Source organism: Bufo bufo, chromosome 2, assembly GCF_905171765.1.
Source record: "Bufo bufo chromosome 2, aBufBuf1.1, whole genome shotgun sequence".
Taxonomy (NCBI): Eukaryota; Metazoa; Chordata; class Amphibia; order Anura; family Bufonidae; genus Bufo; species Bufo bufo.
The window spans coordinates 445,928,346-445,950,365 of record NC_053390.1 but is presented as its reverse complement, the minus strand read 5'-3'; the positions used below and the strand labels follow the sequence as shown (position 1 = coordinate 445,950,365).

The following is a 22,020-nucleotide window of genomic DNA, read 5'->3' as shown; positions in this document are numbered from 1 at the left end:
GCCAGGTCACGTAGGCATCTATGTACTGAAGATCTAAAGTATGATGCACAGTTTATCCTGACACGCAGCATTCCTGCTTTCCTACTCTGGGTGTCATCTGAGCTCATGTCATACTTATGGCATGAGCAGTCTCGTTCCCTGAAGATCAGAGTTTGGCCATAGCCGAAACTGCATGCTGAAGATCAACTTGCATAAACCTCTTTACAAGGTCTATGACTATGAGTGTGTTAATGGGTGGGTGTGATCATATAATTGCTTTGATTCAGACTTGCCATGCATATGAATGTCCTATTTACCCATAATGCTCTGTTTTTACACATTAAAGCGAAGCATATCATCAATCCGTTTGGTAATGGTCAACTAACGTGTGCTCCAGTACTTTGTAGTCAACACAGACATCTTCAGTGAAGGCTTAGGAAGCAGAGAACCTCCATTACCCAATGTCATAGTTAACCATTAAAGGGGGCATTTCTTTTTATTATTGCATTCTACTCATTTTGGGCTAAAATTCATTTTTTTTCAATTGGTCTTTATTACTTACATTAACATCCATTTCATAAAATAGTTCACTAAGCAATTCGCAAGGGGCACATTTACTGCGTTTCATACACCAGTATTAGTAAAAAAAAATGCTGCAGTAAGATGCACCGAATTGACGACTGAAATCGGCACCAGCTATGTAACTGTATTGGCCCATGATGCCCCTTCACCTCCTTTAAAAAAAAAAAAAAAAAAAGAAGTGGTAAGAGCATGGGAGAATAATAAAAAAAAGTTGGAATTTGTTTGTGCAAAATGCCATTTGTGCAAAAATATGACTTTTATATGGACAACTTTTGTAAATGGGCCATCACCTCTTCTCAGCTGTATAGGATTGTCAGGCAGCACATAAACCCTGTTATTTGAGGGAGGAGGGGGGGGGGGTGTACATTACCATTATAAATAGTGACTGCCTGGGATGTAAGTATAAAAAGATAGGTAGGTGGAACCTGGGCAGGGTGAGTAGTTGAAGCACCAAGGTAGGTGTCTTTTGTGCCCTTCTAATAACCTGGTCCGCTCATTGGGAGAACAGGGCTAGGTGAGTATTACAGATTTTTATTTTATTTACACCACTGGGGGCCTTCACATATTAGGGGGAGCACTACTATGAGGAGGCCTAAAGAGACAGAACTACTAAGAAGGAGACGCCCATTGAGACACGCTGGCGGTGTCTTCTCCCTGTACCGATGCTCAGTATTAGCATACTGAACAGGAAAAATACAGGGGGGCACAGCGGGACGTACAAGCAGTATTTGAAAAAGGCAGGGTGGCAGCATCGGCGGGGTGGGGTGGTGGTTTACACCGCAAGGAAAGGTATTTAATTAAACAGAAAAAAAAAAAAACAACACAAAAGATCCTCTTTGACTTTATAATGAAATAGTTTTTTTTTTATGTTACTAATTTTTTGAAAAATTGCACAGACATATCCGTATATCCCATACAGTAGAGCAAGGTTGACCTATGCTGGAGGCATGGTGTTTCCTCTTTAAATCTGCTGTGGGTAATCACGCTATGGGGTCCAGTCACACACTTCTTTAATACAGCAACAAACACATCCCAAAAAGATTCAAAAGAGATTTATTGTGTGTTATTACCATTATTAATGCAATGTTTCAACCTATAGATGCAGACAGCCCTTTCTCAAGACATGCTGTCCAAAGTAATTGCCTTGGTGGCATCACTGCTAATACTGTCCTCTGGGGGTTGTCAGTAACATTGTTTCGTTCACATTGTGTGGGCCATGAAATATAAAAAAAATGATTATGGTGAATATGGCTTATCAATTCTGAGGAATCTAAACATTTTCTTGTTCACTTCAAGACTCATTTTGGAGTCCTATATCTATACCTGAGCAAGCCCTTATAAGAACAGCACTGTACCATGGACACCCTTAATCTGGACCTGAGAACCCCCACTGATTTAATGTTTGCCCCAGATGCCCATTTTGGTGATTACTTAGGTGCCCCACCTTCAGTGTCTGCATTGGTTGAGGCCAATATTCTTCAAGAGATGCACATCCTGATAGAATACCAGGTTCATGGCCAATAAACATAAAAGCCTCACCAGACAGGGAGTGCAATTTATGAGAACTGACGAGAGTGACGACAATCTCTGTACAGCATTGCCAAATATGTAAGCAAATGAAATGAGTAAACTTGGTTATAAACAGAGCACAAGAGGAACGTGGCCAGGAGCCTCCATGTCTGTGGACCTAGGAGGGTTCTACCACCCAATCTGTAGATGTATCTTTATTAATGAGGTATTCTGGTAACTGAAAATGATACCCTATGCATTTGATAGAGGATAACTAATTAGTAGGGGTCCGACTGCTGGGACCCCCTGATCCCAAGAACAACAGGGCGAGCATGTGTCCTGCTGCTCCCTTCAGATGGGACTGGCAGACATAACCAAGTGCTGTATTCAGCAATCTCCAGCAGTCCCACAGAGTGAATGAGAGGTGCGTACTCAACCTGCCACTTCATCAGGACAGTGGTAGGGGGCAGGATCCCTGTTCTCAGGATGGGTGAGGGTTCTATCAGTGGAACTCCCCTGATCGGTTGGTTATCCCCTATCCAGTGTATAAGGGTAACTTTTAGGCTGGGCTCACACGGGCGTTGCAGGTGACGTGCGGGAAAAGATGCGGGTGCGTTGTGGGAAAATGCGCAATTTTTCCCCGCGAGTGCAAAGCGTTTTAATGCGTTTTGCACGCACATGAGAAAAATCTGCATGTTTGGTACCCAGACCCGAACCCGGACTTCTTCACAGAAGTTCGGGTTTGGGTTAGGTGTAGTGTAGATTTTATTATTTTCCCTTATAACATGGTTATAAAGGGAAAATAATAGCATTCTGAATACAGAATGCATAGTAAAATAGGGATGGAGGGGTTAAAAAAATTAATAAAAAATAATTTTAACTCACCTCATCCACTTGTTCGCGCAGCCTGGCTTTTTTAACCCCTCGATCCCTATTTTACTAAGCATTCTGTATTAAGAATGCTATTATTTTCCCTTATAACCAGGTTATAAGGGAAAATAATAATGATCGGGTTTCCATCCCGATCATCTCCTAGCAACTATGTGTGAAAATCACACAGCATCCGCACTTGCTTGCGATTTTCACGCAGCCCCATTCACTTCTATGGGGCCTGCGTTGCGTGAAAAGCGCACAATATAGAGCATGCTGCGATTTTCACGCAACGCACAAGTGATGCGTGAAAAAAAATCACCGCTCATGTGCACAGCCCCATAGAAATGAATGGGTCTGGATTCAGTGCGGGTGCAATGCGTTCACCTCACGCATTGCACCCGCGCGGAAATCTCGCCCGTGTGAAAGAGGCCTTAGTCACTAGACTACCCCTTTAAATTCAATTATTATTTAAAGGGGTTGTCCCACAAAAAATATTCTACCGTTTTCAAACCAGCACCTGAATCTGAATACTTTTGTAATTGCATGTAATTAAAAATGTTGTATAGCTATTGAGTTAGTCAATAAAATGTATCTGTATAGCGCTATTCTTATTTCTTTGACCGGCTCATTAAGAAGGCCGCACATGCTCAGTTTCATCCTTCTACTGCCTCCTGAGCTGTGATAGGTAGAGCATGGACACGCCCCCTTACCTGCAGCAGAAAAGACACGCCCCCTGAGAGGTCAGTGTGATATAAATCTAGCAGAGCAATGAATGGGGAGATCTCTGGATCCATGTGAGGTACAGGGCTGGTTCTAGCTTTGTTAGAAAGAGATTGTCATGTACTATATGATCTCTGATTTTCATTTTTAACATTATTGATGGGATAACCCCTTTTAAGTAGGCATTTATTAATTAGGGACCTACATTGTTCACCCCTCTCTTAGGAAAATGGCTGATAGCTGTTCAGCAATACTATCACCCGAGAATGGGTGGAGACACATGCACGTGGCTCTGCCCAGCGGTGTACCTTCCAAGGGGGCCTGATGCAGAACTACTTCTACTGTTTCCGACATGAAAACACTGCATCTTTGTGCAGCCACAACTAGGGGTAGCTCAGAGCAAAGAGATTTTTAAATGCTCCATTGCAATCAATGGTAGATGTATGATTTCTATGCACTGAGCTCCCCCTAGTGGTGCTTTGGGCCAGTACATGTAGATCCGTCATGGATCTGCAAAAACGCTTCGGTTACAATAATACAACGGCATGCATCCGTCATGAACGGATCCGGTTGAATTATGTCTTCTATAGCCATGACGGATCCGTCTTGAACTCCACTAAAAGTCAATGGGGGACGGATCCGTTTTCTATTGCGCCATATTGTGTCAGTGAAAACGGATCCGTCCCCATTGACTTGTGTCAGGACGGATCCGTTTGCCTCTGCATCGTCAGGCAGACACCAAAACGCTGCAAGCAGCGTTTTGGTGTCCGCCTCCAGAGCGGAATGGTGACTGAACGGAGGCAAACTGATGCATTCTGAGCGGATCCTTATCCATTCAGAATGCATTGGGGCTAAACTGATCCGATTTGGAGCGCTTGTGAGAGCTCAAATTCCCACAGCGTTGACTACAATGGTGGAGTAGGGAGTTGTCAGCTCCTCATTCACGTCTGCCTGCACTGAACCATTGTTCAAAGGGTGAATGAGGAGCTGACAACTCCCTACTCCACCATTGTAGTCAACGTCGTGGGAATTTGAGCTAGGTGAGTATTGACTTTGGGGGGAACGTTATAGGACATTATATTGCATGGGTAGCACACAAGGGGATATTACATTGTGTGGGTGGCACAGGGGGCAATACATTCTGCAGGGGCACATAAGGTGGCATTATAGTGTGCATTATACTGTGTGTGTGAGGGTACATAAAGGGGCAGTATTCTATGTGGGGGCACATAAGGGGGTCATTACACTGTGTGGGGGATATAAACGGCCATTATACTGTGTGGCAACACATAAGGGGGAATTATGTTGTGTGAGGGTACATAGGGGGCATTATACTGTGTGGGGGAACATAAGGGGGCATTATGGTGTGTAGGGGCACTATACTGTGTGTGGGGACGCATAGGGGACATTATACTGTGTGGGGGCACATAAGAGGGTATTATACTGTGTAGGGGCACATAAGAGGGTATTATACTGTGTTCGGTAACATAAGGGGGCATTATACTGTGTGGATACATAAGTGGTGATTACACTGTGTGAAAGTACATAGGGGGCAGTATACTATGTGGGGACGCATAGGGGACATTATATTGTGTGGGGTATACAGTATAATGTAAAAATGCATAAAACACTGTATAAGATGCATTTTATTTTTTTTAAAATGACAGGAAATATTTGTTTAGAAAAACGCTGCAAAACTCTTATGAAGAAATTGGGTGTTGAATAACACCCCGTGATAAGACACTCCCCAAAGACACCCCCTTTTGTACTGCTTTTGTTGCTGGGAAAAGTGGCAACCCTACCAGTTACACATGCATCCTCAGCCACAGATTAGTTGAGCCTTCTCCACCATGACCCATTCCATATCCGGCCATGAATGGGGTTAAAAGTGGGTAATCAAGGTACACCCAACCAATAGAGGTCCTAATCTGATGGAGGAGTTGTAAAAGTGTAAATAAATAACACAATCAGCCCCTTTTGGGTTGACACCTTATGGATTTAGAACTAATTATAGGTTAATGTATATGGAATGCGGCCTATGCACCCCATGTGTTCTGTGGGTGAGCGCTGTGTGCAGTGCTGCTTACAGCCTAAACTACATTTCTCAGCAGCCCCTTCCCCGGCCGCCATGGTGCTGGCATTTCTCAGCAGCCCCTTCCCCGGCCGCCATGGTGCTGGCACTTCTCAGCAGCCCCTTCCCCGGCGGCCATGGTGCTGGCACTTCTCAGCAGCCCCTTCCCCGGCGGCCATGGTGCTGGCACTTCTCAGCAGCCCCTTCCCCGGCCGCCATGGTGCTGGCACTTCTCAGCAGCCCCTTCCCCGTCCGCCATGGTGCTGGCACTTCTCAGCAGCCCCTTCCCCGTCCGCCATGGTGCTGGCACTTCTCAGCAGCCCCTTCCCCGTCCGCCATGGTGCTGGCACTTCTCAGCAGCCCCTTCCCCGTCCGCCATGGTGCTGGCACTTCTCAGCAGCCCCTTCCCCGGCCGCCATGGTGCTGGCACTTCTCAGCAGCCCCTTCCCCGGCCGCCATGGTGCTGGCACTTCACAGCAGCCCATTCCCCGGCCGCCATTGTGCTGGCACTTCTCAGCAGCCCCTTCCCCACCGCCATGGTGCTGGCACTTCTCAGCAGCCCCTTCCCCGGCCGCCATGGTGCTGGCACTTCTCAGCAGCCCCTTCCCCGGCTGCCATGGTGCTGGCACTTCTCAGCGGCCCCTTTCCCGGCCGCCCTGGTGCTGGCATTTCTCAGCGGCCCCTTCCCCGGCCGCCATGGTGCTGGCACTTCTCAGCAGCCCCTTCCCCGGCCGCCATTGTGCTGGCACTTCTCAGCAGCCCCTTCCCCACCGCCATGGTGCTGGCACTTCTCAGCAGCCCCTTCCGAGGCCGCCATGGTGCTGGCACTTCTCAGCAGCCCCTTCCCCGGCCGCCATGGTGCTGGCACTTCTCAGCAGCCCCTTCCCCGGCCGCCATGGTGCTGGTACTTCTCAGCAGCCCCTTCCCCGGCCGCCATGGTGCTGGCACTTCTCAGCAGCCCCTTCCCCGGCCGCCATGGTGCTGGCACTTCTCAGCAGCCCCTTCCCCGGCCGCCATGGTGCTGGCACTTCTCAGCAGCCCCTTTCCCGGCCGCCATGGTGCTGGCACTTCACAGCAGCCCCTTCCCCGGTCGCCATGGTGCTGGCACTTCTCAGCAGCCCCTTCCCCACCGCCATGGTGCTGGCACTTCTCAGCAGCCCCTTCTGAGGCCGCCATGGTGCTGGCACTTCTCAGCAGCCCCTTCCCCGGCTGCCATGGTGCTGGCACTTCTCAGCAGCCCCTTTCCCGGCCGCCCTGGTGCTGGCATTTCTCAGCGGCCCCTTCCCCGGCCGCCATGGTGCTGGCACTTCTCAGCAGCCCCTTCCCCGGCCGCCATGGTGCTGGCACTTCTCAGCAGCCCCTTCCGAGGCCGCCATGGTGCTGGCACTTCTCAGCAGCCCCTTCCCCGGCCGCCATGGTGCTGGCACTTCTCAGCAGCCCCTTCCCCGGCCGCCATGGTGCTGGCACTTCTCAGCAGCCCCTTTCCCGGCCGCACTGGTGCTGGCATTTCTCAGCAGCCCCTTCCCCGGCCGCCATGGTGCTGGCACTTCACAGCAGCCCCTTCCCCGGCCGCCATGGTGCTGGCACTTCACAGCAGCCTCTTCCCCGGTCGCCATGGTGCTGCCACTTCTCAGCAGCCCCTTCCCCACCGCCATGGTGCTGGCACTTCTCAGCAGCCCCTTCCCCGGCCGCCATGGTGCTGGCACTTCTCAGCAGCCCCTTCCCCGGCCGCCATGGTGCTGGCACTTCTCAGCAGCCCCTTCCCCGGCCGCCATGGTGCTGGCACTTCTCAGCAGCCCCTTCCCCGGCCGCCATGGTGCTGGCACTTCTCAGCAGCCCCTTCCCCGGCCGCCATGGTGCTGGCACTTCTCAGCAGCCCCTTCCCCGGCCGCCATGGTGCTGGCACTTCTCAGCAGCCCCTTCCCCGGCCACCATGGTGCTGGCATTTCTCAGCAGCCCCTTCCCCGGTCGCCATGGTGCTGGCACTTCTCAGTCCTAATATGTCCGGTTCATGAACGAATCGTTCATTTGAATTGATTCAGTTCACTCTGACTGAGCTGATCTGTGTGAAACAGCTCAGTCAGAGTCAGTGAGTCACATAGCACACAATAGCAGAGACGCTTACGCTGGCAGCAGGGGAGGGACTCGGGAGGAGCGTAATCTGATCCTAGAGTGGAAGCTGCTTCTGCCAGCCCCCCCCTCCCCGCCCACCAACCAATCAGAGCTCAGGCAAGCACTAGCAGCTCTGAGTCTGAGTCACACACTGTACAGGAGGGAGTCTAAGGCCCCTTTCACACGGGCGAGTATTCCGCGCGGATGCGATACGTGAGGTGAACGCATTGCACCCGCACGGAATCCCGACCCATTCATTTCTATGGGGCTGTTCAGATGAGTGGTGATTTTCACGCATCACTTGTGCGTTGCGTGAAAATCGCAGCAAGCTCTATTTTGTGCGTTTTTTCACGCAACGCAGGCCCCATAGAAGTGAATGGGGTTGCGTGAAAATCGCAAGCATCCGCAAGCAAGTGCGGATGCGGTCCGATTTTCACGCACGGTTGCTAGGAGACGATCGGGATGGAGACCCGATCATTATTATTTTCCCTTATAACATGGTTATAAGGGAAAATAATAGCATTCTGAATACAGAATGCATAGTAAAATAGCGCTGGAGGGGTTAAAAAAAAATAAAAAAATTTTTAACTCCCCTTAATCCACTTGCTTGCGCTGCCGGCATCTCGTCTGTCTCCTTCTTTGCTGAACAGGAACTGTGGTGATGTCACTCTGGTCATCACATGATCCATCACATGATCTTTTACCATGGTGATGGGTCATGTAATGACCGGAGTGACGGTATTTTTTCACGGTCCACAAAACGGGGTTCCATGATCCGTTTCCGTTTTTGTTTCCGTGTGTCTTCCTTGATGAAGGAAAGTGAAAAAAAATCAAAGTCAAGTTTGCCATGCAAATGATAGGAAAAAAACGGACGCGGATGACAATCTTGTGTGCCTCCGTGTCTTTTCACGGACCCATTGACTTGAATGGGTCCGCGAAAAAAATAGGACAGGTCATTTTTTTTGACGGACTGGAAACACGGATCACGGACGCGGATGACAAACGGTGCATTACCCGAGTTTTCAACGGACCCATTGAAAGTCAATGGGTCCGCAGAAAATCACGGAAAATGGAACAACGGACACGGAACACAACAACGGTCGTGTGCATGAGGCCTTAGGGACAGGAGCAGAGAGATAAGAGAAGTGACAGATGACACAGAGTTTAGATTACAGGTTGAATTAACCCTTTAGGATCAAATCACCCTGTCGGATCCGTCCTGCCGTTATTTCGCCGGACTGCCGCTCCGTCCCCATTGACTATAATGGGGACGGGGGCGGAGCTCCGGCGCAGCACGGCAGTGCATGACGAAAGGCCGCCGGACTAAAAGTACTGCATGTCCAACTTTTTAGTCCGGCGGCCTCTCACCGCGAACTGCCGTGCTGCGCCGGAGCTCCACCCCCGTCCCCATTATAGTCAATGGAGACGGAGCGGCGGCAGGACGGATCCGACAGGGTGACAATCTCTCTTCAGGTTTATTAGAAAATGGTGCACAAATTGCACACTAGTTCTTTTCCTGAGTGATGACTGTGGGGACTATTTTATTATCAGCCAGTGTTACTGTTATCAGTTTTCCCTGTGCATTCACTTCACTTGGTTGTACTGTCAGACTGCTGTCACTGTGGGTGACAATGCATTGCATGCACAACAGACAACAATGCTCAGCACGAAGCTCCTGATCCGTTCCCCTTGAACCCCTTTCACTATCATTTCCTTTTACTTTAGCCAGAACTCAGACAATGTACCAAGAGCCGACTGAGGAGTCGGCAAGTCGCGCATGCGCACCACCTAGAGTCTTCGGTTCACTTGCGTCTCAGCTCAGCAGTCAGTAGACTCCATCTGCTGGTCCTATCTCTCAGGAAGCGGTGGAAGGAACTACATTTCCCATGATGCAGTAGAGCTCGTCCTGACCCCTCAGTTCCGGTTGGTCATGGCGGCGGTGTAGACAAGCACGGGGCACTGAGATGTCGGTGGTAAGGCTCAGTTCCTTGTCATGGCTTCTTCGGGAGCAGGTGGCACAAGGGACTGGTCTGTGTGTCACTTGTCGCCGAGTCCTTGACAGAGGTGAGTGTGCACGTGATCGGGTGACCTCTGACCTGTCCTGGTGCCAGTGCTACCTCACTGCAGGATGTGTATGCACAGTGCTCGTTCTGTGGGATAGCTATCCTGCCTTCATGTTCTCATGGCCGCTTGTCACAACTCCAATAATGACCTGAGGGAAATGTGGCACCGACTGATTTTATTCCCCAGGTCTCAGCCTCCTGGAGATAAACACACGGTGCCCACCATGACAGTGGCAGTCAGTCTGTCACCATAGGAGGTGGTGGCCACACCACACAGCAGACAGGGCCCCATTTAACGTGAAAAATGTGTCTGCACTGGATTTCAAGGCTTAGTTCACACCTGACTGAATAGCTGCGGATTTTAACAAAACTCATTCAAGTGCTTCATTAAAGTCTAAAGTTCGGGTTATCGAAGAATCGCGTTATGGATTCTAAATTCCGTTATGCTCCGCGGTAGCGGAATCCATAACGCGATTCTTCGATAACCCGAACTTTAGACGCCGAACTTAAAACAAAAGTTCGCTCAACGCTACTGCAGACCTTTCCAGTACATGTGCAGCGTGTCACTTTATGTTGTGGATTTCACCGTTTGCAATGCAAAATCTCCACACTTTGGTATATATAGATAGTGACACTATGGATTTCCAGATACGCTACCAATTTTCCACTGCATACAATCCATAGCGGACCCACTACTAGATATATCGTTATGATCATGGCCCCCACTATGCTTCTTTTACCCCTTCAGCACCCTATTTTCCATTTTTTACTTCCGTCCTGGAGCCATAACTTTTTTATTTTTCTGTTCACATAGCTGTATATGGGCTCGTTTTTTACTGGACAACTTGTACTTTGGCACAGTTAGAACGCGTTGGGGTTGGAAAACAAACATAGTTCCGTCTCTGTTTTGTGGGGTTTTATTTCAGTGTGTTCTCTGTGCAGTAAGACTTTTATTCTCTGGGTCAGGAGGATTACAATGATACCACATATGTATAGTTTTTCTTGTATTTCAATACTGATAAAAGTAAAAACTGGATTTTTTTTTTCTTTTCATTGCCATATTCTGACCCTACACAACTTTTTTTTTTATAGTTAATCTCTACTGTATCAGGGCTCATTTTTGGGGGGAGCGATTAGTAGTTTTTCTATATACTATTTTGGAGTGTGTATGACTTTGTACACTTTTTAGTCCATATTTTTTTAAAAATGGTGAAACTGACATTGATTTTTTTTTTTTACGTTATGGTGTTCATCGTACAGGATGAATAGGTTAATTTTCAAAAAGTGCGGGCCTTTTTGGATGCGGTCATGCCTTTTGACATTTTTTATATTGTTTATTTAATTATGGGGAAAGGCGGTGATCTGAATTTTTATATTTTTTTAAAAAAAAGTTTAGTTTTTGTTTGTCATCCTAGGTGGCTATAGCATCTATCGTTATAATGCGTCTGCAATACATTACAATGGATTACCTTTGCAATGCATTGCAAATTTAGGCTACATGCACACGACCGTTGTGTGTTTTGTGGTCCGCAAATCCCGGATCCGTAAAACACATATGGCGTCCGTGTGCATTCCGCAGTTTGCGGAACGGCACGGACAGCCTTTAATATAACTGCCTATTCTTGTCCGCAAAGCGCGAACAAGAATAGGACAGGTTATATATTTTTTGCGGACCACGGAACGGAGCAACGGATGCGGACAGCACACGGAGTGCCGTCCGCATCTTTTGCGGCCCCATTGAAGTCAATGGGTCTACATCCGAGTCGCCAAAACAACGAACGTGTGCATAAGGCCTTACTATGTTGTTATGGAGCCCTGCCACCTGCAGGGCTCCATGGGAATTACAGCTGTAAAAGCCTTGGTTTCTTCAGGGAGACCAGCGCTTTTATATAAAAACAACAGCTTCCCCGATCTCCACACAAAGCTGTTGAAGCCTTGAAAGAGCAGTATTTCCAAGGGAAGTCGCTTCAAATGCTGTGGTCACAATTATCACTGATTACAGACATTAGCCTCAGATGTCTGCTATTTAAAATCGCAGAATGACGACGGCTATGCCGCCCACTGCCCTCACAAGAGGGTGCCATTTTTAAAGACTTTTTCCCAGTACATGTACGGCTCACTTCATGACAGCGACTGTTACTGTACATCCATAACACACCGCGCACTACATGACAGCGACTGTTACTATACATCCATAACACACTGCACTCTACATGACAGCGACTGTTACTATACATCCATAACACACTGCACTCTACATGACAGCGACTGTTACTATACATCCATAACACACTGCACACTACATGACAGCGACTGTTACTATACATCCATAACACACCGCACACTACATGACAGAGACTGCTACTATACATCCATGACACACTGCACACTTGACAGCGACTGTTACTATACATCCATAACACACTGCACTCTACATGACAGCGACTGTTACTATACATCCATAACACACTGCACACTACATGACAGCGACTGTTACTATACATCCATAACACACTGCACACTACATGACAGCGACTGTTACTATACATCCATAACACACTGCACACTACATGACAGCGACTGTTACTATACATCCATAACACACTGCACACTACATGACAGCGACTGTTACTATACATCCATAACACACTGCACACTACTTGACAGCGACTGTTACTGTACATCCATTACACACTGCACTCTACATGACAGCGACTGTTACTATACATCCATAACACACTGCACACTACATGACAGCGACTGTTACTATACATCCATAACACACTGCACTCTACATGACAGCGACTGTTACTATACATCCATAACACACTGCACACTACATGACAGCGACTGTTACTATACATCCATAACACACTGCACACTACATGACAGCGACTGTTACTATACATCCATAACACACTGCACACTACTTGACAGCGACTGTTACTGTACATCCATAACACACTGCACTCTACATGACAGCGACTGTTACTATACATCCATAACACACTGCACACTACATGACAGCGACTGTTACTATACATCCATAACACACTGCACACTTGACAGCGACTGTTACTATACATCCATAACACACTGCACTCTACATGACAGCGACTGTTACTATACATCCATAACACACTGCACACTACATGACAGCGACTGTTACTATACATCCATAACACACTGCACACTACATGACAGCGACTGTTACTATACATCCATAACACACTGCACTCTACATGACAGCGACTGTTACTATACATCCATAACACACTGCACACTACATGACAGCGACTGCTACTATACATCCATAACACACTGCACACTACATGACAGCGACTGTTACTATACATCCATAACACACTGCACTCTACATGACAGCGACTGTTACTATACATCCATAACACACTGCACACTACATGACAGCGACTGTTACTATACATCCATAACACACTGCACACTACATGACAGCGACTGCTACTATACATCCATAACACACTGCACACTACATGACAGCGACTGTTACTATACATCCATAACACACTGCACACTACATGACAGCGACTGTTACTATACATCCATAACACACTGCACTCTACATGACAGCGACTGTTACTATACATCCATAACACACTGCACTCTACATGACAGCGACTGTTACTATACATCCATAACACACTGCACACTACATGACAGCGACTGCTACTATACATCCATAACACACTGCACACTACATGACAGCGACTGTTACTATACATCCATAACACACTGCACACTACATGACAGCGACTGTTACTATACATCCATAACACACTGCACTCTACATGACAGCGACTGTTACTATACATCCATAACACACTGCACACTACATGACAGCGACTGTTACTATACATCCATAACACACTGCACACTACATGACAGCGACTGTTACTATACATCCATAACACACTGCACACTACATGACAGCGACTGTTACTATACATCCATAACACACTGCACTCTACATGACAGTGACTGTTACTATACATCCATAACACACTGCACACTACATGACAGCGACTGTTACTATACATCCATAACACACTGCACACTACATGACAGCGACTGTTACTATACATCCATAACACACTGCACACTACATGACAGCGACTGTTACTATACATCCATAACACACTGCACTCTACATGACAGCGACTGCTACTATACATCCATAACACACTGCACACTACATGACAGCGACTGTTACTATACATCCATAACACACTGCACACTACATGACAGCGACTGTTACTATACATCCATAACACACTGCACACTACATGACAGAGACTGTTACTATACATCCATAACACACTGCACTCTACATGACAGCGACTGTTACTATACATCCATAACACACTGCACACTACATGACAGCGACTGTTACTATACATCCATAACACACTGCACACTACATGACAGCGACTGTTACTATACATCCATAACACACTGCACACTACATGACAGCGACTGTTACTATACATCCATAACACACTGCACTCTACATGACAGCGACTGTTACTATACATCCATAACACACTGCACACTACATGACAGCGACTGTTACTATACATCCATAACACACTGCACACTACATGACAGCGACTGTTACTATACATCCATAACACACTGCACACTACATGACAGCGACTGTTACTATACATCCATAACACACTGCACACTTGACAGCGACTGTTACTATACATCCATAACACACTGCACTCTACATGACAGCGACTGTTACTATACATCCATAACACACTGCACACTACATGACAGCGACTGTTACTATACATCCATAACACACTGCACTCTACATGACAGCGACTGCTACTATACATCCATAACACACTGCACACTACATGACAGCGACTGCTACTATACATCCATAACACACTGCACACTACATGACAGCGACTGCTACTATACATCCATAACACACTGCACACTACATGACAGCGACTGTTACTATACATCCATAACACACTGCACTCTACATGACAGCGACTGCTACTATACATCCATAACACACTGCACACTACATGACAGCGACTGTTACTATACATCCATAACACACTGCACACTTGACAGCGACTGTTACTATACATCCATAACACACTGCACTCTACATGACAGCGACTGTTACTATACATCCATAACACACTGCACACTACATGACAGCGACTGTTACTATACATCCATAACACACTGCACTCTACATGACAGCGACTGTTACTATACATCCATAACACACTGCACTCTACATGACAGCGACTGCTACTATACATCCATAACACACTGCACACTACATGACAGCGACTGTTACTATACATCCATAACACACTGCACACTACATGACAGCGACTGTTACTATACATCCATAACACACTGCACACTACATGACAACGACTGTTACTATACATCCATAACATACTGCACACTACATGACAGTGACAGTTACTATACATCCATAACACACTGCACACTACATGACAGCGACTGTTACTATACATCCATAACACACTGCACTCTACATGACAGCGACTGTTACTATACATCCATAACACACTGCACACTACATGACAGTGACTGTTACTATACATCCATAACACACTGCACACTACATGACAGTGACTGTTACTGTACATCCATAATATACTGCACACTACATGACAGCGACTGTTACTGTACATCCATAACACACTGCACACTACATGACAGCGACTGTTACTATACATCCATAACACACTGCACTCTACATGACAGCGACTGTTACTATACATCCATAACACACTGCACTCTACATGACAGCGACTGTTACTATACATCCATAACACACTGCACACTACATGACAGCGACTGTTACTATACATCCATAACACACTGCACACTACATGACAGCGACTGTTACTATACATCCATAACACACTGCACTCTACATGACAGCGACTGTTACTATACATCCATAACACACTGCACACTACATGACAGTGACTGTTACTATACATCCATAACACACTGCACTCTACATGACAGCGACTGTTACTATACATCCATAACACACTGCACACTACATGACAGCGACTGTTACTATACATCCATAACACACTGCACACTACATGACAGCGACTGTTACTATACATCCATAACACACTGCACACTACATGACAGCGACTGTTACTATACATCCATAACACACTGCACACTACATGACAGCGACTGTTACTATACATCCATAACACACTGCACACTACATGACAGCGACTGTTACTATACATCCATAACACACTGCACACTACATGACAGCGACTGTTACTATACATCCATAACACACTGCACACTACATGACAGTGACTGTTACTATACATCCATAACACACTGCACACTACATGACAGCGACTGTTACTATACATCCATAACACACTGCACTCTACATGACAGCGACTGTTACTATACATCCATAACACACTGCACACTACATGACAGTGACTGTTACTATACATCCATAACACACTGCACACTACATGACAGCGACTGTTACTATACATCCATAACACACCGCACACTACATGACAGCGACTGTTACTATACATCCATAACACACTGCACACTTGACAGCGACTGTTACTATACATCCATAACACACTGCACTCTACATGACAGCGACTGTTACTATACATCCATAACACACTGCACACTACATGACAGCGACTGTTACTATACATCCATAACACACTGCACACTACATGACAGCGACTGTTACTATACATCCATAACACACTGCACACTACATGACAGCGACTGTTACTATACATCCATAACACACTGCACACTACATGACAGCGACTGTTACTATACATCCATAACACACTGCACACTACATGACAGCGACTGTTACTATACATCCATAACACACTGCACACTTGACAGCGATTGCTGGACCATTTTTGCGGTCCACAAATCGCGTATCTGCTGTACACGGATACTGATTGTGTGCATCGCTCATTTTCCATTCCACAGTATGCAGTATGTTTCACATGCCACGCAGAACGGACCACAATAGGACTTTTTTTATTTTTAAATGAATGGGTTTGCACCCGATCCGCAAAAGAAACTACGGTTGTGTGGATGAGGCCTAACCTTAAACCTTGCCACTCTGTCCCAATTCTTACTATGAATACCTAAATCATGTTTGGGATATATTGTTCCCAAATTATAGCGCTATACCAGTCCCAGATATGACCTCCCTTTTGACCTAAATGTACTATAAAAGATTATATTACCAATGATGTCTCTGTATCATAACCGCATCACCTCAACATTGTGAATTTAAATGGTTGTCTGAGACTTAGCCTACATGCACATGAACGTTTGTGTTTTGCGGTCTGCATTAAAAAAAAAAACGGATGACGTCCGTATGGGATCCATTGTAACAATGCCTATCCTTGTCCGCAAAACGGACAAGAATAGGACATGTTCTATTTATTTTATTTTTTTGTGGGGCTACGGAACGGAACGGAACTCCTTTTGCTGTCCGCATCTTTTGCAGCCCTATTGAAGTGAGTGGGTCCGCACCCGTGGCTCGGATGCGGAACCAAATCACGTTTGTGTGCATGTAGCCTTATATACTAGAGACCTATCCTCTGGCACTCGCAGTAGCACCCCAGCCTTCTCCCTGTTCACCAAGCATGGCGCCGTACACTTGGTATGGGGCTGAACTGCGCCTAGGCCGCGTGACCGATGAATGTGACTTCACATGGCCTAGGGAAAGCTGAGAGAAGGCTGGTGCCTTCTCAAACAGCTGATCGGCGGGGGTCCCGGGTGTCAGACCCCTACTAATCAGATACTGATGAGTGTCAGTTCTCTTCTAGGAAGAAAAGTTTGGAGGAGACTGTCAGAAGATGGGTGGGGAGAGCAGGAGCTTCTGAATAATTCGGACTCTTCTCAGCATAAAGAATCCTATGTGGGTTCATGTCATGCTGTAGATTTCTAATTCTGCAGATTTCCCTGTCTGTTGTGGAATTCCACTTCATTGTCCTGCAATGAAAACCGCATGTAAGGCTACTTTCACACTGGCGTTTTTTCTTTCCGTTTGTGAGATCCATTCAGGGCTCTCACAATCGGTCCAAAACGGATCAGTATGCATTCTGAATGGATAAGGATCCGCTCAGAATGCATCAGTTTGCCTCCGTCTGACGAAACTGAGCCGAACGGATCCGTCCCCCATTGACTTTCAATGGTGTTCAAGACGGATCCGTCTTGGCTATGTTACAGATAATACAAACGGATCTGTTCTGAATGGATGCAGACGGTTGTATTATCTGAACGGATCCGTCTGTGCAGATCCATGACGGATCCGCACCAAACGCGAGTGTGAAAGTAGCCTAACACGTGCAGATTTTGATATGGATTTTTCCAGAATAATTACTTGATGTGTGACCTCATCTTAAAAGATGTTCCGTAGAAAAATAAAGCAGCTTATTTCTTAATTTGACTGATTTGTTTTTCTTGCCACCAAAGGTTGCCTCCTGGGAAGTACATCCAGATATTCATCTTCTGCCAAGCTCAAAGATGAGATCAGCGCCAGCGAGCGATGCCGGTTGGAACTCGTCGAAGGTCTGTAACAATGACTGTATCCAAAATGTAACATCTGTGCGGTAATTTCCCTTTTAGGTCTACAGGTTCCTTTCGTCTGGTGTTCTAAATCCTCAAAGAGAAACCGTGATCACTGTAGTCAGGAGAAGCCGACACAATACAGATATGATTGGGCCGAGCACTGTCCGCTTCTCTGTCAGGCAGCTTGTGACCCCTTTATTTTATGAACATCATCGTCATAAACATATACTGCAGCAATAAAATAGTTAATACTACATGTGAAGTAAATCCCTTATATGGCTTATATTCTGCCCATTAGCCGCCACCACTGAATGCCCTGATCTATGCCCTTCTGGGTAACCCCCTGGTACAACAGAATGCACCTGATAAACTCACTCTCCACTGTATTCACTGAGGAAAAGCAGAGTGTCAACGTAAACTCCCTATTAAAAGTGCCCTGTCTGAGCTGCGGGGTCGTAAAAAAAAATAGACAAATCACCAGATGGCATACACCCCCATAATCTAAGAGAATTAGGCAATGTCATAGCCAGAACCTTATTTCTGATATTTGCGGACTCTATACTGACAGGGAATGTCCCACAGGATTGGCGCATGGCAAATGTGGTGCCAATATTCAAAAAGGGTCCAAAAACAGAGCCTGGAAACTATAGGCCGGTAAGTTTAACATCTGTTGTGGGTAAACAGTTTGAAGGTTTTCTGAGAGATGCTATGTTAGAGCATCTTAACGGAAATAAGCAAATAACGCCATATCAGCATGGCTTCGTGAGGGATCGGTCATGTCAAACTAATTTAATCAGTTTCTATGAGGAGGTAAGTTCTAGACTTGACAGCGGTGAATCAATGGATGTCGTGTATCTGGACTTCTCCAAAGCATTTTTTTTTTTTTATAACTTTCTTTATTTGGATGTAAATCTCATTTAATACACATTTATTGGCAAGCATGCCAAAAATCCGTCACATAAAGTACATCCTTTTAAATAACAATGTTTGCGATACATGAAGCACATTTGCATACAAAGACAATTATTGTTCTCCTTTTCATTCCAATATTAATAATTAAAAAACTTCATAACTCCCCTCCCTCCCAAACATCCCCTCCCAACACCTGTCACTCATGTTAAATTACTGTTAGTAAAAGTAGCACATTTAACCATCTTACTACTCGCTCACTATGTTCCATCGTTTCTATATCTCCAGTTTACCCAGCGTGCCCCTAACCTTTGCCTCTAGGTACCATTTTGTCTGAATAAAGGGATTCATCAGTTCCTCTATTTCCTCCCCTGTTAGAGCATGTTCCACAAACCTTTTCCACTTTTTAATGAGCTTTGCCACCGCTTTCTCCTTACATCTGCCTGCTTCAAGTCTCTCCATATATAATATCTTCTTCACCGAGCCTATAACTTCATCTTTGGTAGGGAATGTATTTAGCAGCCAATGACGTAGGAGGCATTTTTTGACCGCCATAAGTACTATATGAACACCTGGTTCTGCTATGCCTTTCCCTTGGGATTCATCTTGTCCCACTGGGATATATTGGAATATACATTGTTGGGGCTCTGCCTTCACTTCTATATCCCATACCTTTTTGACGAAGGAGATCACCTCTTCCCACAGTGGCTTGATCTGTCTACAACCCCACAACCCATGCAATAGATCTGCTTTCGGTTGCGCACACTTCGGGCACTCTCTCAAGTAATGTGCTGGGGCATTAGTGTATGAAAGATTAAAAGCATAAGTGGCCTTATGTAAAATGCGCAGCTGCGACTCTCGCCATTGTTCACTCTGGATTGCCTTCCTAATGTATTCCATACCCTCTCTCATTTTGAAGGAGAGGTCCGCAACTTTTATATCTTTTTCCCAATGAGCAAATACATCTTTTGCCAAGCCAATATAGCTCGTACTATGAATACGTCTATAAAGCTCTGACAGCGATGTCGATACATCCTTTCCCCCTAGGAGAGCTGCAAACCATGTCAGTCTGTCAGATTCTCCCAATGATTTCGACTGAGCCTTGCAGTACGCCGAAAGCTGAAAATATGACAGTGAAAGAGAGTCAGATAGTTGGTATTTACCTACCACTTGTTCCCAAGTCATCAACATATTATCAGACATTCCCTTTCTATCGCTGAGAGTATGGATGCCTTTCTCCCTCCATTTTTTAAACATCCCATTGTCCCTCCCTTGTGGAAAAGCCGGAAGAGACCATAGGGGCATCTGGGGTGACACATATATCGGCAGCTTATACAGTTTCCTAAGTGCTTTCCACGACATAATGGTGTCCCTAAGCAGTACTGAATGCTTAATATTTGCTGGGAGATCTTTTAGTCTAATATGTAACAGGGCCGCTAAGTTCCATGGTTGCGCCAATTCCCTTTCTATCCTACCTGCTGAGAAGTAGTCGGTACCCCACACCCAATCTCTCACATGGCGAAATAAAGCTGCCAAATTGTAAATTCTAATGTCAGGCATTTTCAATCTTCCTTCCCACTTTAGCAAACATAATTTTTTGTACGCTATGCGGGGCCTTTTCTTTTCCCACAGGAAAGCCACAAAAGCCGCTTGTAATTTCCTTATGTCTACATGCTTTAGTAGCATTGGGATCATCTGCAGCGGATATAGCATCTTGGGGAAACTAACCATTTTTATTAGACACGCCCTCCCTGTCATGGACAATGGTAATTCCTTCCAGTTATCAAGCTCCTTAATAATCTTACTAATTAAAGGTGGATAATTCAATGTATAGATTGAAGAAGCAGTTTTACCTATTTTGATCCCCAGGTACGTGAGATATTCCTTCCTCAGCTCCACTCCAGTCTGAGACATCTTTAGTCTGTTTTGGTCCCCCAGAAGCAAAAGTTGACTCTTGGATATATTTATTTTATATCCCGTTACTCCACTATATTTTTGGAATGTCTCAAGTATTGGCTGTAAATGTAGGTCTGGGGCGGCCATATAAATTAAAAGGTCATCCGCAAAGCATGTAAGTTTCAGCACTTCTTTTCCCACATTAATTCCCTCATATATGTTTGATCGAATGAGATATAAAGCCAAAGGTTCCAGAGCTAGATCGAACAATAAGGGCGATAATGGGCATCCCTGTCTCGTTCCCTTATTAAGTTGTATTGCTTCTGACCGAAAACCCGGAACGTGCACCCTCGCCTGCGGGGCCGCATATAACGCTGAAATATAATTCCTAAAGTTACCTTTCAAGGCTATTGCATCCAGAACCTCATTTAGCCATTTCCAGCTGACATTGTCAAATGCCTTCGTGGCATCTACTGCCAGGAGGGCATGTGAGCTATTCAAAGACTTCCCCTTCAAACTATCTTGCACTGCCAGAACCTTCCTTATATTTGTTACCGCCGATCGTCCCTTAATGAAACCCACCTGATGGTCCCCGATTATATCTGGCATAAGTAGTGCCAATCTGTTGGCCAATAGTTTAGAAGCTAT

At 45.9% G+C, this 22,020-nt stretch overlaps 1 protein-coding gene across 1 annotated transcript in view; it reads left to right on the top strand.

Moving 5' to 3' along the window:
- The first annotated feature begins 9,757 nt into the window (after positions 1-9,757).
- POLRMT (RNA polymerase mitochondrial) overlaps positions 9,758-22,020 on the top strand; it is a 64,312-nt gene continuing 52,049 nt past the window's right edge. Inside the window, exons 1-2 of the mRNA XM_040417515.1 lie at positions 9,758-9,910; positions 18,472-18,567. Of these exons, the coding sequence (XP_040273449.1) occupies positions 9,811-9,910; positions 18,472-18,567 (196 nt within the window). The 5' untranslated portion in view covers positions 9,758-9,810. The remainder of the gene's footprint in view (positions 9,911-18,471; positions 18,568-22,020) is intronic.